Here is a 15,635-nt window from a genome sequence, read left to right on the forward strand (position 1 = left end):
AGACGGCGCACCAAGCCAAAACCAGTTCAGCTAATGAAAACAAAGGCTTTGAGCTGAAAAGCCTGCGATCGAAATCCTGGGAATTTGGCAGGTGAACGAAGTAGACAACTTCAGAATGATCCCGCGGGGATGCGAATCAGCACAGCAAACGGACCGGACTGAACTGCTACATTTTCTCTTCCAATTCAAAGTGACAGAATGGGCACGACGACGACTCCCATTGCTGCCAAACATTTGCCTTACATCTTTTTGTACGTTTTTCACTTTCCCCGTCCAAGTGATGATAATGAAATCCCTGTGCAAGCGCCCGTTACACAAACGTCATCTAAGGGGGCTCTGAGGGGGAGAGGAAAAGTCTGCAAATTCAAGGAAACATTAACGCTAATAACCGGTGCAAGTAAGTGGATGAGCCTCAAGTTGAATCTACGGGGCTTTCGATTTAATAACATGTTTGAGTTGAGGGCGGTCGTCTTACCTTTTGGGAGCATCTAAGACTTCACGGAGCTCCTCGTACTCCATGTGAAAGACACTAGAGAAGGAGTTCTGCGAGAAGATAGAGAAAAATAAGTTTATTTGTTTCAGGTATTACAGACTGGTGCCTATTTACTACACTTTATTTAAATAAGTCATTTATAAGATGCATGTGAACATGAACAAAGCAAATAACACAAATAACACATTTATTATTGTTTTAAAGGCACTTGTAGGCTGTAATAAAAAATGTGTGAACTTAAGGTATTTATTAACAACATTATAAGCACTTACTAGAGATGTTTTATATACCTTGTGATCTTTATAATGAAGTAGAGCTGCAACTAATGATTATTTTTATAATCGATTAATCTGTCGATTATTTTCTCTTTTAATCGATTAATCGTTTGGTCCATAAAATACCAGAAAACCTTAAAAAATGTTGATAATGTCTTATTTTGTGCACAAACCAAAATGATTCACTTTTAATGATTTCTTTGTTATCCAGAGCAAAGAAATGAAGAAAATACTCACAATTAAGAAGCTTAAACAATCGCAAATCTTGTTTTAGTTGTCGATTTATTTAGTAATCGATTAATAGCCGATTGTTTCAGCTCTAGATATAACAATATACAACACCAACGACACTTGTTTACATACACGCTGGTATGTAAACAGTTTACAAGTTTCTTATAAGAGCCTATAAATGTCTGCAATAATGTGTTTATTACGATTTATTGACACTAATGGTCATAAAAAACATTCAACAAGAGTTTTGTTCAGTTTAGTCTCAGAAATGTTTTTTTTTTACTCTTTACAACTTAACCCAAGATTCAAACAGCGCAGATTAAGCGGCGGTATGGCGCACGCGGCCCAAAACACATCTCGCAGCACAAAAAAGAACGGGACATTGATCTATTACCTATCAAGCCTTCCCAGAACAAGAGTTTATTTCGACATTCCAGTGCTCCCTTTGCCTTTCCCCCTTATAGGGACTTGTTTTCTTTCAACCTGCACTTCCAACCCCTCGCAAAAGGATCCTTTTTCCATTTTTAAGAGGTGGGGACAGGATGTTAAAGATAGACAAGGCTTTTTTTTTCCCTTTTGCCTTGCACACACACACACACACCCCTTCAGTCTGTGGCATCAGTTCAATGATCTATCTAGGTGAAGGTAATAAAGCTGTTTTAAAGAGAAAGAAAAAGGACCTGGCAATGTTATGACATTTATTGGAGTCCTTGGCAAAAAGGAGGAGGTTTATAACAGGATGACATGGGATGATGGAATTTTTTTTTCCCTGCCTGTAGGAATATTGAAATAATTCAAACCTGCTTTCTTATATTCCTTGGAAGCATCAGTAAAGGCTTTACGTACAATGTCAAAGCGGGACAAAGGGTTTTTGATGTGCACTTATCAGAGTCTTGGCCAGATACATAAACCTCCTACTGTCTGCTCATGTTATGATGTGATTTGTGTGTTGAATGGTGGAGCTGGGCTTTGGACAACGATGACAGAGGAAAGGAAATCAAAGTCTATCATAACAAAACTTAAAACTTATACTTTTACTGATTGTTTACTTAAAGGCTTTTGCTTCGAGTGAATTCTTGCAGTCATATCCGTTAGCATAATCGCCTCTGGGTACCGAAGGCATCAGTAACATGACTATAAAGTTACAATTCTTTCAGGCTGATTAATACAAATGGATAAACTTTTAACTGTGCGCCAAAATTCAAGATTCCAGAATGAATTACGAGCTTGGCTTGAGAATAAAAACACAGACATTTGGATAAGCAAAAATAAATGTATAAACTGATAACACCTAAAGAATAAAAGGGGTATTGTACTGGATAAAATACTAAATAAAATAGAATGACAGCAGTTTTCATGTCTCTTATTGCCTGAGAAGCCGATCAAATCAAAATGATCAAAATCAAATCAAATTATTAGGTAAAGGCAAGAGTTCAAAGTCAGTTTGAATTCATTTGTTTTGATTGTCCGTTTGGAGCAACCACGTCATTCTCTTTTGGTGGAGAGAAGGCAGCAAGGACTCTTGGTCTTTACATCTTTACCTTAACCTGTCCTTTAATTTGATTTAATAAAAAGGTCCTTTTAATTTGACCACCATGCCATATCAGAGTTAATGTTATCAGAATTGCCAGATCACGTCAGCGGATGGTTTTCGGAAAAACATCTTGGAATGATTTTAAGGCAAGGAAACATGAGGGTTTTGGGGGGGAAAACAGGAAGACAAACAGAGAGAACTGAGAACTGCAGGTGATTTAACATCTGCTGGGATTTGTAAAACATCTACACACACAAACACACACTGCCTAATGTGTTTCAGGAGACCTGTTGCCCATTCTTTCATTTATTTCTGCTGGAAACACAGAAGAACAAAACACAGATGTCAGACTCTATCACATAATCGTTTACACACGGCATACGCATGCCGGCACACTCACAAAAATAGTGAATTATGCAAAAATACAAACACATACAATACTCACACATAAATATCCCATACGCACATAAAAAAACCCTGTTTCCAAAACAGATGCCACACAGTGCAGTAAAGTGAAGTGAGCCAGTGCAGGCCAACATCTCAAAAAAAACGACCGTGTTATCGTTGGTACGGCCAGCGTTGCGAGACAAGCGTTTACTAGATTTCCTCCAGGAAAGCGTCTCTCCTGGAGGAAAGGCTGCGTTCGCGGCCGCAGACCAGCGAGTCCGACTTGAGAAGCCACAGACGCTGACACTTGTATACAGACGGCCGTCTCACAGATAAGGCCAGTAAAAGTCCACAATCGCAGAGTAAATGTTTAGTAAGAAAGGGGAGACAGCTCGTCTGGCAACCCAGAGGTCATGAGCGGGTCACGCACACAAACTCCTCACATGTAATATGTCATGTTTAAAGTGGATCGAAGCCTGTAACATCTCTACAATATGGCATCTACATTTATGACGTGAAGCAAAATGTAGGAAAAAAAGGAATTTTCCTCACTTCTCTCTGGTGGAAGAGTTAATGGAATTTCATTCAACGTGATTACAGCGTTGGAAAATGACATCAACAGCAATGACTCAGTGAGATTTACAGGTCAAAGAAATGTGAATATTGCCAGATTATATGATTATTCCTTTTAGGAATCATATTTGCACCAATTTTGCTTCAGTCACTTCATGGCAGTCGCCTAAGAGTCATAATTCAGCGCTGCTGTATTTCAGGCACCATCAGCAACAGTTTGGCTGACAATAAATTATTTGTCCGATTAGCGAAACAACTGAAGGAGGAAAAACGGACGTAATGAAACCACAACAACAACAAAGGAATGACAGTGTTGTTGTTGTGGTAAAATGGACGAACATTTTTGCTTTTTGTCTTCTGATTTCCCTCTCCATGTGATGAGTACTGATTACTGCCACCTGCTGATCCGGAGAGTTACTGCAGTACATGCCTGAAGCTCTTACAAGACGTTAAGTGCGACATTTGTGCTAAATTTGGCCAATAGAGAGGCAACATGCTTTTATGTAAAACGCTTCACCACGAGGCAAAACACAGCGTCCGCTTTTAAAAACCCTTGTCAGGTTTCAGTTGAGCTCTAGTGTCATATTGCAACGATTTAAAACAATTAAGGGCTGTTGTAGCCCCTGAGGGGTTGGAGGTAGTCTCCTTTGCACAGTCAGTAACCCAGTTTTCAGTACTTGGAGTATAAGCTCCTCGCAGATGAACCTGAAAATAGTCTCTGGAAGTGTTTTTCAACATTGCTTTCCATTGTATGCATTGTGGATGAGGCAACAGCTGGAAATCTCAAAACATGTACATGCAAAACCAAAACTATGAGCAATCTTGAGCGTTAACATGAAGATTTTCTCATCCTTTAGTCACCACAAATTGGAATTTGAACATTTCAGCTGTTAGATGTTGGTGTATGAGTGTAGTGAAAGCTGCTTTTATAGCCTGGACAATGTTTTCAATCTCCGTTTTGCTGACCCTGTTTTGAAAACCAGCAGGGAAAGTCAAACCCCATTGTTTTGTAACCCGGATACAAACCACTTCAGTGGTATTGCATTCTCCGTCCAGTTCACCCAGACCTTAACACAAACACTGAATGGTAAATTGGCGATGTAGGTGATACTTTGTGAAACCAATATTTACAACAACTTGACATTCAGCCACCAGCCCACTGACATGAATCCTCAGACTGAGCTCTCGTTGGTGAGGTTGGTGGTAAGGCTGTAAATGGCTGGGCGCGGCGCACCGAGCCAAGCTAAATCGTGTAGGTAAGGAGTAGATAAACATCAATTGAATTCATGTTTATTGGAAAGTATTAGCAGAGAAGAAGGAACGCGGCGCATGTTTGGATCTCTGCTGAAGAATGAGGACAAAGTGTCGCAAAAATATTCTTGTCCCAGAACATAAAACAAACGTTAACACCGTAGCACGTCGAACCAGCACCCACTCATCAGCTGCTAAACGGGCTATTATGTGCATTGATGTTGTCACTTTATGGCTTTGGTGATTAGAATAGCGGAGCATTCACTAACAGTGTTTACATAAGTGGAGTCAGAATAGCAGGCCTGTCAGATGCATCCATTTTTTTGGTTGAAAGGCTCTAAGTTGTGGGCAGTAAATGTTCTGAAGTGTTAGGCAAACTATTGTTAAGGATGGTTTGATGTGATGTTATGGTGTGGATGATGTGTTGTTGTTGGAGGTGGGGTTCTTTGTGCTTTCCATACAACGCTACCACTGTATCATTAGCTTTCACTTTAAATCTATCTATAAATACAAGGAATGTCTGTCTGTTTTCAAACACGTCAGGAGACTTACTAAAGGATTTAAAAAATGCGGGAGACCACAGACATAACAAACTATGTAACCGGTTTTCACTCTTTCAATCCTGAGAAAGCACAGACGAGACAGTCCAGTCAAGACGCAGCACCACACACTTGGTGTTGTTGCCTGGTTCTGCTCACGGCCCCCAATCACAAACACGTGTAATACTTAAGATTTGAAATCGGGATTGACTTTAAAATTGCATCAGTTAATCCCTCGCACTACAGGATAATTTGGCCAGATAATCTGTTCAAATCGGCCTTAAATCAGAGGGCAGCCGCGGTTTTCGGAAAGGGGCCGAAGTCTGGTCAACTATCCTCTAGTGTGGGGCAGGCTTTGGCCCACACAAGATGGTGTTTGGATAAGAAATGAAACGGTTACGTTGCTTAAAGTGACAATTATGCTCGTAAGAAAGGATTTTCGATGTGCTGGCACTAATTATTGATTCTTTAATTTCAAATACATGGTCCTCTTCACAGATTTACTGCCAATTTGAGTCATTGTAATACTCATCACGAGTGTGAGAGTAAACAAAACAAACAAAAACAGGCTTGAAGTTGACAAGAAGTTGACAACAGTATAACGGTTACTCCTCCAAAACATTAGCTTTTGGACAATTGATTCATTATCTCCAGTATTTCTATTATTTTCTGTGCATGGTTTGTGTTATTATTTTCAAAACTAAATAAATGACGACCAAAACAATGCAAAAAAGGACAAGTTGTAATACATTTTTACCTAATTAGAAAGCAGATTAAATCCACAAATCAGTGTATAATGATTACTGCAGATTTTTATAGCTTCAATTTGATCATTTTTAACGCCAATGGTTTTCATTTTGTAATTGCCTCCATGTTCATGCGGAGCCATCTGGAAAAGGTTTACATTATTACCGTTCAAAAGCTCTTAAACCATATAGAGTTGTTTGGGTTTTTTTCCTCAATTACCCAGCTGTTTGGTTCATCGAGCAGCTGTTTCGTCTTCGCACAGGCAGTCTTTCTCTTCAGGAGGTGAAACATTTATGACTCACACATCTTCAGCCTCGATCACGACGGAGACCGAGTGAAAAGAATAAATGATGCAACCAAACGTCGAGTGCTTCTGCTTTTACTTTTTAGTATTTTTCTACGACAAAATGATGAGTTTTTGTCTCGTCGCATGCACTGGATATTAGCTCTGTCATTTTCTGCTCTTGAACTCGCCATGAATCACCGCCTACCTTCTGAAAAACTGCTGTTTTGTGGTCCATGATGACGTCAACCTGACCGCCCTGCACTCCCGTTCTACTTACTCCATAAATACAGCACGCACAGGCAGAGATGGGCAGGGAGAGGTTCTCCTCTCCTCTGACCAGTGCTGTGATAGGGATTGGCCAATACTGTTAAAATCAGTAGATTGGATATCGGATAAAAACGTAAAATCCGATACAATTTTATTTTATTTGCATAATGGTAAAGGGTTGGTGTGGAGTTTTTGGAAATTTAAGGTGAAAATTGGCCATTCTAAGGGTAGCCAAAGGGGAACATTGTTATTTTTCCACCATAAATTCTTGATGGGTAAATTATATACTTTTTATAGCTTACCAAGGTTTTTATCACATTAGATTTGGCATTATTAGAGAAGTAAATACAGTAAAAATACTGTTACGCTGATGGAAAATTATTGTAGCGTCCTCAATTTTGCATGTCGGCCGCAAATCATATATGCTACTATGCGCTAGCTAGAGCTAAATATCGCATGCGCAGACTAAAAATCAGCAATCGCATTTCAGCTGAGTCATGTTGTGGACTATTTATCTTCTGCTTTATGGGAGGAGAATATTTGTCACACATTTGGAGAATTATGTTTGAAATGGCACAAATGTGTTACGGTAACAGCTCAGTATCAGACACAAAATGTGGTCTGACTGTTCAACATTTAAACTTTAGTGGAGAGTTGTTCTGGTGCAAGATCACCAGTAATTACTCAGACATTACTCATGGGGGCGACAGACTTGCCGCGCTGGAGCTTTTAGTTTCCTTTTAATTACTGCACAAACATAATTTCGGAGTAAACGTAAATGCACCAACTATCCTCGTGTATGAATGAAGGAACAGAGAGCAGAAGTGACTCGGGCTGGTGGAAGCCTGATGTTTGGAATGCGTGGATAATGGTGAACTGAGTGATGCCCTGTGAGCACAGGTTTTGCACTTAACAGAGATGTAAAAGTAGTTTGACATGTGTCAGTGTGTGTGTTTTTCAAAACTCTTGATGCCTCTGAGGACGACACGCCAAAACAAATGTTTGTGCCCAGCACAGGGACTGACCCTGTGTGTGTGTGTGTGTGTGTGTGTGTGTGGCTGTAGTAGGCTGTGAGAATTTTAGGTTCAAACCTGTCTTTGTGAGGACATTTTGGCTGGTCCTCACAACATTAAAGGGCTCTTTTAGGGAAAGAATTGGGTTTGGGTTCGGTTAAAGGCAGAGGAGAAAAATAATTAATTATATTTACTCGTTTTACTGTAATTGAGTAGGTTTTTGTGTACTTGTACTGTTTAAATTTGTAATTTTACTTTTACTTAAGTGTGTTTTTTGTACTGTACCTCACTACATTTTAAATCACGTTTGTTACTGAGTGAAAAAAAAAAGGTGAATGATGAGGACAGGTGAATGATGAAGACATGTGAATGACAAGGACAGGCAGGTGAGTGACAAGGACAGGTGAATGATAAAGAAAGGTGAATGATGATGAGGACAGGTGAACGATGATGAGGACAGGTAAATGACGAGGACCGGTGAATGATGAAGACAGGTGAATGATGATGAGGACAGATGAATGATGAATGACCAGGACAGGTGAACAATGAGGGCAGGTGAAGTGGTGTTAATTAAGGTCCCTGAGTTAGTGACATTTGTGACCTTTGACCCATGTTGACTGATACATTATGTGTTGACATATTTTACTTTTGTCAGCACTTTAATTTGTCCTTAACTTGTCCTTTTTGCATGACAGAAGAAAGAAGCCCAACCTTGTTAAAAAAGTAACTAAGTAACTTTTACTCTGAGTACATTTTAAGTACATTTGAGTACATTTTTAGACCAGTACTTGTACTTGAAAAAAAAGAGTAGAATGTTTCAGTACTCACTTCTGGTTAAAGGTTAGGTTTAAGCAAATAGTTGTGATAGTTAAGGTAAGGTAAGTGTATGTGTGTGTGTGTCAGATGTATATTTACATAAAAACACAGCCAAGACTTATTAAAATTCCAGAGGGGAACATTTTTTTGGGCGTTTCTATTCGCTGTCAAGAGCGACATGTGACTCATCCGACATAATTCATCGCGTCCGCAGAAGCTGCTTTTCATTTCCTGCCATTAAACTCTGTTTCACACGTCGAAGCGGTGAAACTAAACAGCCGTATGTCGCCGTCACTCTCTCTGTTATTACATTTGAACAGCTGCAACTTTTGACATCGGCTGTTCTCAAATGATTTAGAGCAAACACAAAAAAAGTCAGAAAGTGGCAGTGATTTCTATTACTTTTCTTGTATTTAATTCTGGATTTGTCATATTTCTAACTCAGAATATCTAAAAATGATGGAATCTCTGTTGTATATGTAAAATTGCCATCAAACGTCTTGAGATTTAGTTTGGGGTTAACCAAATGTGTGAGTTTTGTAAAGTTCGAGAACTTGGAGGACAATCCCTTTGATTCTTCACGACACCCACATGTCACCAAACCCCTGTCTTTTGTTCGTTTTTGTGACTGAGAGGCAGAAAATCCTGTGCACTGCTGCTCCACATCACAATCACTCGCTCCCTTCCTCCTCACTGTCTCATTTCACTTTGCACCAGTCTGTGCATCTGTCACTTTTTTCATTTTGGTCCTGACAACTTATTCTCTCGTGGCTCTGTGTGTGTGTGTGTGTGTGTGTGTGTGTGTGCGTGCACAACGTTCACCTCTTTGTTTATGCCGCTGAATCATTGATTGTTCAATAAATGGTCCCGATTGTTATATAACCTCTCTCAGTGTCTACACACTGGAGTGGAATATCACAATTTTAACCTTCAGACATCACAACTGAACAAATACAGCCATTTTTAATACCTTTGAAAACAATCCCACAATGCGTTGCCCTGATTTATGATGATTCATCAGCATAAAAACACAATTTACTCCTTACAAAGTAAACTATTGAGTGTGTTTTACTGTTCATATAAATTTCCTTTATTCAAAACCTTGTTAAAATGTAGTCTTTATATTTTCATGGAATACACTGCTGTACATGTACCAAGAAAACACCAACACTCAGGCAAATAAAACAGAAGCAGGAGATTTGAAAATAGCAAACAGACATAAAAAACAAAGGTTATTGTTATTATTTGACGGACGGAGGCACATTTTGTATAATTTTAGTTGGAATCTGAGGCAAAACTACAGATGTTATCCATTCCATATTACGGTTGGATATCAGAAAGATAAAAAAAAATTCAAATTGGATACAATCCAATATATGAAACACAGATGTGTTGTCAACAGCGATACGCCGGTCGGTAAATGGAAGCCAGAAATAAACTGTCCCTGTTTGCTCTTTGTGACAATCACTGACGTGCGTTATCATACGGAGTGTTTTTGTGCTCATACTCATACTATCGTCGCTGACCTGGAGCACTGTTTACCCGTCATCCATCACGCAGTGAAGGCAAGCTCATAAACTCCAGGTAACATGGAGCCACTTGTCTGAATTTACGAGATAAAAACAGTCGGCGTCATAAAAGCATAGATTTTATCGTGTGAATAATGGGTATTTTATCTGGTGCACTGGATATGTCAGGGAAGAGGCTGTGTGTGTAACTGTAGGACCCTTTCTGGCATAAACACTGACCTTGTCAGGACCAAAACCTGGTCCTACTGAGGCAGAACCTCATTTTTTTTTTTTGAGGAGCCGTTTAGTTCAGTTCTAGCATGTGCATCGACTTACCATCGAGTCTTCATCGGCAATGAAGACGGTACAGGCCTGGGCCTGCATGAAGGACAAGATGGTTCCGGCGATCTTCCTCAGGAGAACCTCCAGACACTGCTGCTCCTCAAAGATCAGACTGGCCAAGTCCAACAGCACCTGAACAAGGACACAAAAAAAACACACATTTTACAATACATATAAATACATAACAGTACATCCAACCATAAAAACATACAGCAATAAAACAATAAAAGTTCAGGTCACAGAGGACAGTGCAAGGACAAGAAGTCACTGAAAACACTAAAAACACACAAACTAGTGACTTGTAAAGCGGTTATTTATGATGTACTGAATCATTAGAATCAGTTAATTAAAAGGGTCTGACACATTCCTCTGTTAAATATTGAGATTTTATTCCTTCCTAAATGTTGGAGAATAACACACGTTTTCAGGATTTTTAGGTATTTTTAAAAGTCAGATGTCTTGCTCATGCCTCTTCCAGTGACGAAACTCTCTGACCAATCGGTGGACGGCAGTCTGTTGACGTCGCGTATTAGTATCGATTCATAAGTACCAGGTACCATGTAGTGAAAAAGCGGCAATAGTTGCATTGCGGGGAGAAAACGACCTCCTTATCATGACACGTATTTCCTCTCTTCACCTGATTGCGTCTGTTTTCCAGCTGCGACGTCTCGTAGAGCTGAGCGTTGTGCAGGACGATGCCCGAAAAGGCCAAATAGGCTGAGAAATCCTGTGAGGGAGGAACACGACAAGACGTGAGCGCGGCGGGAAAGGAAGACTGAGCATGAACTGATGGAAGGAATGAAGCAAACGTTTCACGAACTGACTTTTACCCACCTTTTCATCCTGTTCAGTGAACGCACCGTCCTCCCCACATTTCTTATTGATCGCCTGAGCCACTCCAACTACCTGTGATGGAGAGAACACACGTTTGGATGAGCTGACACTAAGGGTCGACCAAAGCCGAAAGATGAGCGTTGTAGGCTGATGTTTCCCAAGTAGCTGAAAACGTCAGTGGTATTGACCGCGTAAAAAAAGTGGTAGCGAGCCGTAGGAATTGTGGAGGTACCACAAGCTGCTGTTTACTGATTGTTTTTTGTTTTTGTTGAGGAGGATTCAATGTTCCATTAAGTCAGTAAACAGTATAATGACAGACTCTATGTGCTCCAGCACGTTTTTAATGACATGTCGTGTCAGAGCCTCCTCTCAGATTATCTGGCCAAATTATCCTGTAGTGTGAGGGATTATCAGACGCGATTTTAGTATCATTGGACAACTGCTGGATGCCACTGTTTTATGTCCAATATTGACACCGATATCACAACATGATATTGGTATCTACTGAATAGGACTGAACGATTTTGAATCTTATTGTGATTATTTTGACTGAAATTGCGACGATGATGATGATTCGCGATATGAGAGGGAATGGTAATTTTTACATAATTGTTCTCATTTTCATCTAAATCCCACATTTAAAGTGATGACTGTGTGATATTTGTGCAGAGCTGTGAGAAACAAAGACGTTCTCTTCAGTCTGTCAGGAACATATTTCAGCGTTTTTCCCGATACAGTCATTTGTAGCAGGTAACAACACATTTCTCGTCTTCTTCTTTAGTCGGCATGCATCCTATGCCCTGCGTCCAGATTTGTACCGCCACCCGGTGGTGAAGTGGGATGCTACAGGGACCTGACGCGCGAGTATACCAGGGTCGGCGATATCCGACAGGGCCTTCAGTTATGTGCTCTCACCTCGTCTCTGTGGTTCTTGATGGGCAGACAAAGGATGCTCTGGGTTTTGTAACCTGTGATCAGATCGACCTCGGCGTTGAACCTGGGGTCCCAAAGCAGAGCACGGACGTCAGACAACAAAACACACTCACACGCCGGTTCACCGTCGGTTAGCTGCGTTGCTACTTCTCCCGCCCCAAACACTGAATGACTCAAACTTGAGAGGGGAAGAAAGTGCGAGCAGCTTCAGTCCTCATCTGTATTCAGACGCTCAACAACCGGCTCCGCCACCTACACTCAGGACGACTCCAGGTCCGATTTGCATTGAGACATATATTCTGTAGTGGCTCCACAAACGCAGCCGCCACCGTTATGCAACACTGAGTTCCACTCCGTGTCTTACATATACACGCTGTAATTTTTTGCGGCGCTTGGAGTCCGTGATGAAAGCCACACGCCGTCTTCGGCGAGTAAATATTGAATTTAAAGGTAAGTGGCTTCTGAAAGGCATGTCGAGGACCATCGGACTGAGGCACGTTGTGTTCAGAGGGTTGTTCTCCTGCTGGGCAACTCTCCCACCCACCAGCTGACCTTTAAGCACTCGGCTCATCACTGTCCATTACCATTATCTGCTGAACTCTAGGTGTGTGTGTGTGTGTGTGTGTGTGTGTGTCCCTCACCTGCTCATGGACATGACAAAACGCATTCCAAACAAAGGCTGTGTGTGGTTCCTCGTGGTCTGTGTGCACTTTATTTTTTTTTTTACCTCACAGGCTTATATAAGAGACAGGACAGGCCTTTACCATTAACATTCCCGCACTACATCTCCACATTTGCGTCAGGAACGCGGCGGTGACGCTTCCCACTCACTTCTTCATCACTGGCAGGGGGAAAGGCTTTAAAACCTTGAGGGCTACACACATTCATTTCCAATGTAGCGTCAGAGTAACACTGCATGAGTGTGTCTGCATCTTGCTCTTAGCAAATAAGCCATAAACGTAAACATTAAGAATAAGAACACTTCATTTTAGGGCTGCATCTAATGATTATTTTCAACTGAAGTAATTCAGTAATTATTTGGTCCACAAAATATCGATCAGTGTTTCCCAAGCCAATCTAATTATTTTCTTTGTTATGTAGATCCGCCAATAAATCAGCCATTAGTCACATTTTAGACGCCAAAAACATGGGCTGGATGTTAAAAGAAAAAAAAGGCACGAAGTATTCTAAATACACTGCAGTACATGTCCTGTACAAGTACAGGCTCGTTTTAATGAGTACAAAAACACTCAAACCAATGAATCGATTATGAAAGTAGCTGAATAGTTAATTTAGTATTTCAATAATAATTGAAAGTAATCATTGCAGCTCTATTTGCCCGTTTAAAACAAGATTCCAGGTCAATTACAAAAGAGAAACCCAATAATCGAAATAGTTTAAACGATTCATTTAGTAATCGTTTAATAAGTGCATAATCAAAATGAACATCGACTTAAAGTGAATGTTCATAAACTGCCTGCGTCTGTAGATAAATGTGTGTGTTAAAGTAGGTGCATCCTGCTCCTTAGTGTGCATGCGGCAGTGTGTGTGTGTGTGCAAGAGCAGAACCTGATACTGCTTTCAGGAAGTCATTCTGCGTCATCTGAGGGACTCCCCCTGTTCTCTGATTGGATCTTAAGCTTTTCCATTAGTGCGCTCAGCATTGCATTAATTTCAGCAGCGCGATGACACACACACACACACACACACACAGGTTTGCACAGCGATTCTCTGAAGGACACGGCTTCAATCTTAGCAACTAAACTCAACCAGTTCCTCAGAAACGAGGTTCTGCCTCACGAGGACCAGGTTTTAGTCTCCACGTGGAGGTCAGCGTTTATGCCAGCGAAAGGTAAAACAAATACAGGTGCTGCAGAACACTGATGTACTAAGACATTGTTTAAAGATAGTACCATGGCAGAGGAGGGGAGGAAAAAAAACTGTAACTTCAACCACGTGCATCTTTAAAGGTGATTTTGTTTTGTTCAGCAGTTCAAATGAGGACACCGATTCATTCAAGCACACAAACGCAACAAAACAAAACACGTGCATTCAGTTATAGCCACAGACAGTATGCACTCCCTTTACTTATTCCGTATCCTCTCTCTCTTTCACACACACACACACACACAAACATCATGTAACTCGACCACAGCACACACACACACACACACACGCTAACACAATTTCACAGCTTCTGCTCTCAGTCTATTGAAGAGTGTTGCAAATTAAATGTTGGGAGGCAGCTGCAGGGGTCAGAGGTCACAATAGCTGAAATCCAATCCGCAGCTACGTAGAAACAAAATAAGGCAGTGAGTCGAACTTATTGACATATGCAAATTAAACCTTACATACGATACGACAGAACCAATCCTTTTTAAATCGTAAATAGCAGTATGATAATATAACAAAGATGTATGGATATTGATTATTTTAATCAGCTGAAGTCCAATAAAAGACACAATAAGCGACAGTAGCTACGTCCCAATTAAGTTAAACTGAATAAGCATATTTTTAAGTATTCATTTCAACTGTGTAAAGTAAAGCAGAGCTTTTCCTATTATATTAAAATTCCTTAAGATGAGGAAATGAAGTTGGGAAGAAAAAAAAGAAAGTGGAGCAGTCTCCTGCTGTGAGGCTGCAGTACCACTGATAGAGAAAGAGGGAGACAGAGAGCAGGACTGTATGTCATTAAACTGCAACCAAAATGGTGAAAATGTCGTTTCGCTTCGTGTCTGTTGAACAAGTTGTTTGAAACCTAGCGTTTACTTTAATATTCTGTACAAACACTGATGAACAGCAACATTTAGCTGCTTTGGTCCCCACTAAAGTGTATGTTTTAGCAGATAGATGGAGATTTAGAGACTTTAAATGCAGTTTTTTTCCCATACTCATTTCACTGATAACAGATTTTAAAGTCAGATTGGTTTGATCATAGATTGGAGTAAGAGAATGGCCTTGTTTTCGAAATCTGATCACTCGCAAGGTCAATACACTCAACCTGTCAGGGGTCAAAGCAAAAGAAGAGAATCGGGACTGTGCCTGTGTGTAAAGATGAACCGAGCACTTTGACCTACTTGTCCTTCTTTTATCCCTCTTCATGCTCCGCACTCACACCTGCTCTGTCAGCAGGAGCCATCGACTATACCCCCAAAGCAAACACGAGCCTGCGTCTCACACGTCATTAGTGGCTGCAGCAGCGTCTCCACTGTCCCCGCTAATGTGGCAGAGAGTAAACAAAAGTACCTCGTATGCGTTCTTGATATTGAGCAGCTGTCCCGTCGCGGCGACGTGTCCCACGATGCCCTTGTTCCACTCCAGACGGATGCAGCTACTGGACGACTCTTCCAGCGTGGATCCCTCGGCCACGTCAAACAGCCGGCTCACCAAGAACTTCCTGTTGGAGCTGTCCTCGCCCACCTGAGACCACACACACACACAGTCATATGCTTAGCTCCATCCAAGGAAGATTGCTTGGGAAAAACTGCCTCCAGAATGTTAAATATTTAACCCTTTACCAGGCAAACAACTATATTTGGTGATTTCTGCAGACATCCAGAACCGCGTTACCGTGTGCTACCACAAGATCTTAGAAACACCAGATCC

General features: G+C 40.9%; 1 protein-coding gene across 3 annotated transcripts in view; it reads right to left on the reverse strand.

Annotated features, from left to right (window-relative positions):
• pde5ab (phosphodiesterase 5A, cGMP-specific, b) overlaps window positions 1-15,635 on the reverse strand; it is a 63,322-nt gene that overhangs the window by 27,421 nt on the left and 20,266 nt on the right. For all 3 annotated transcript variants that reach the window (XM_044020242.1, XM_044020239.1, XM_044020238.1), the window contains exons 3-8: window positions 15,276-15,449; window positions 12,012-12,101; window positions 11,097-11,168; window positions 10,900-10,989; window positions 10,257-10,394; window positions 476-543 (exon numbers count right to left, since the gene is read on the reverse strand). In XM_044020242.1, coding sequence (XP_043876177.1) covers window positions 476-543; window positions 10,257-10,394; window positions 10,900-10,989; window positions 11,097-11,168; window positions 12,012-12,101; window positions 15,276-15,449 — 632 coding nt within the window. The remainder of the gene's footprint in view (window positions 1-475; window positions 544-10,256; window positions 10,395-10,899; window positions 10,990-11,096; window positions 11,169-12,011; window positions 12,102-15,275; window positions 15,450-15,635) is intronic.

This window comes from Solea senegalensis, linkage group LG3 (assembly GCF_019176455.1).
Source record: "Solea senegalensis isolate Sse05_10M linkage group LG3, IFAPA_SoseM_1, whole genome shotgun sequence".
NCBI classification, from domain to species: Eukaryota; Metazoa; Chordata; class Actinopteri; order Pleuronectiformes; family Soleidae; genus Solea; species Solea senegalensis.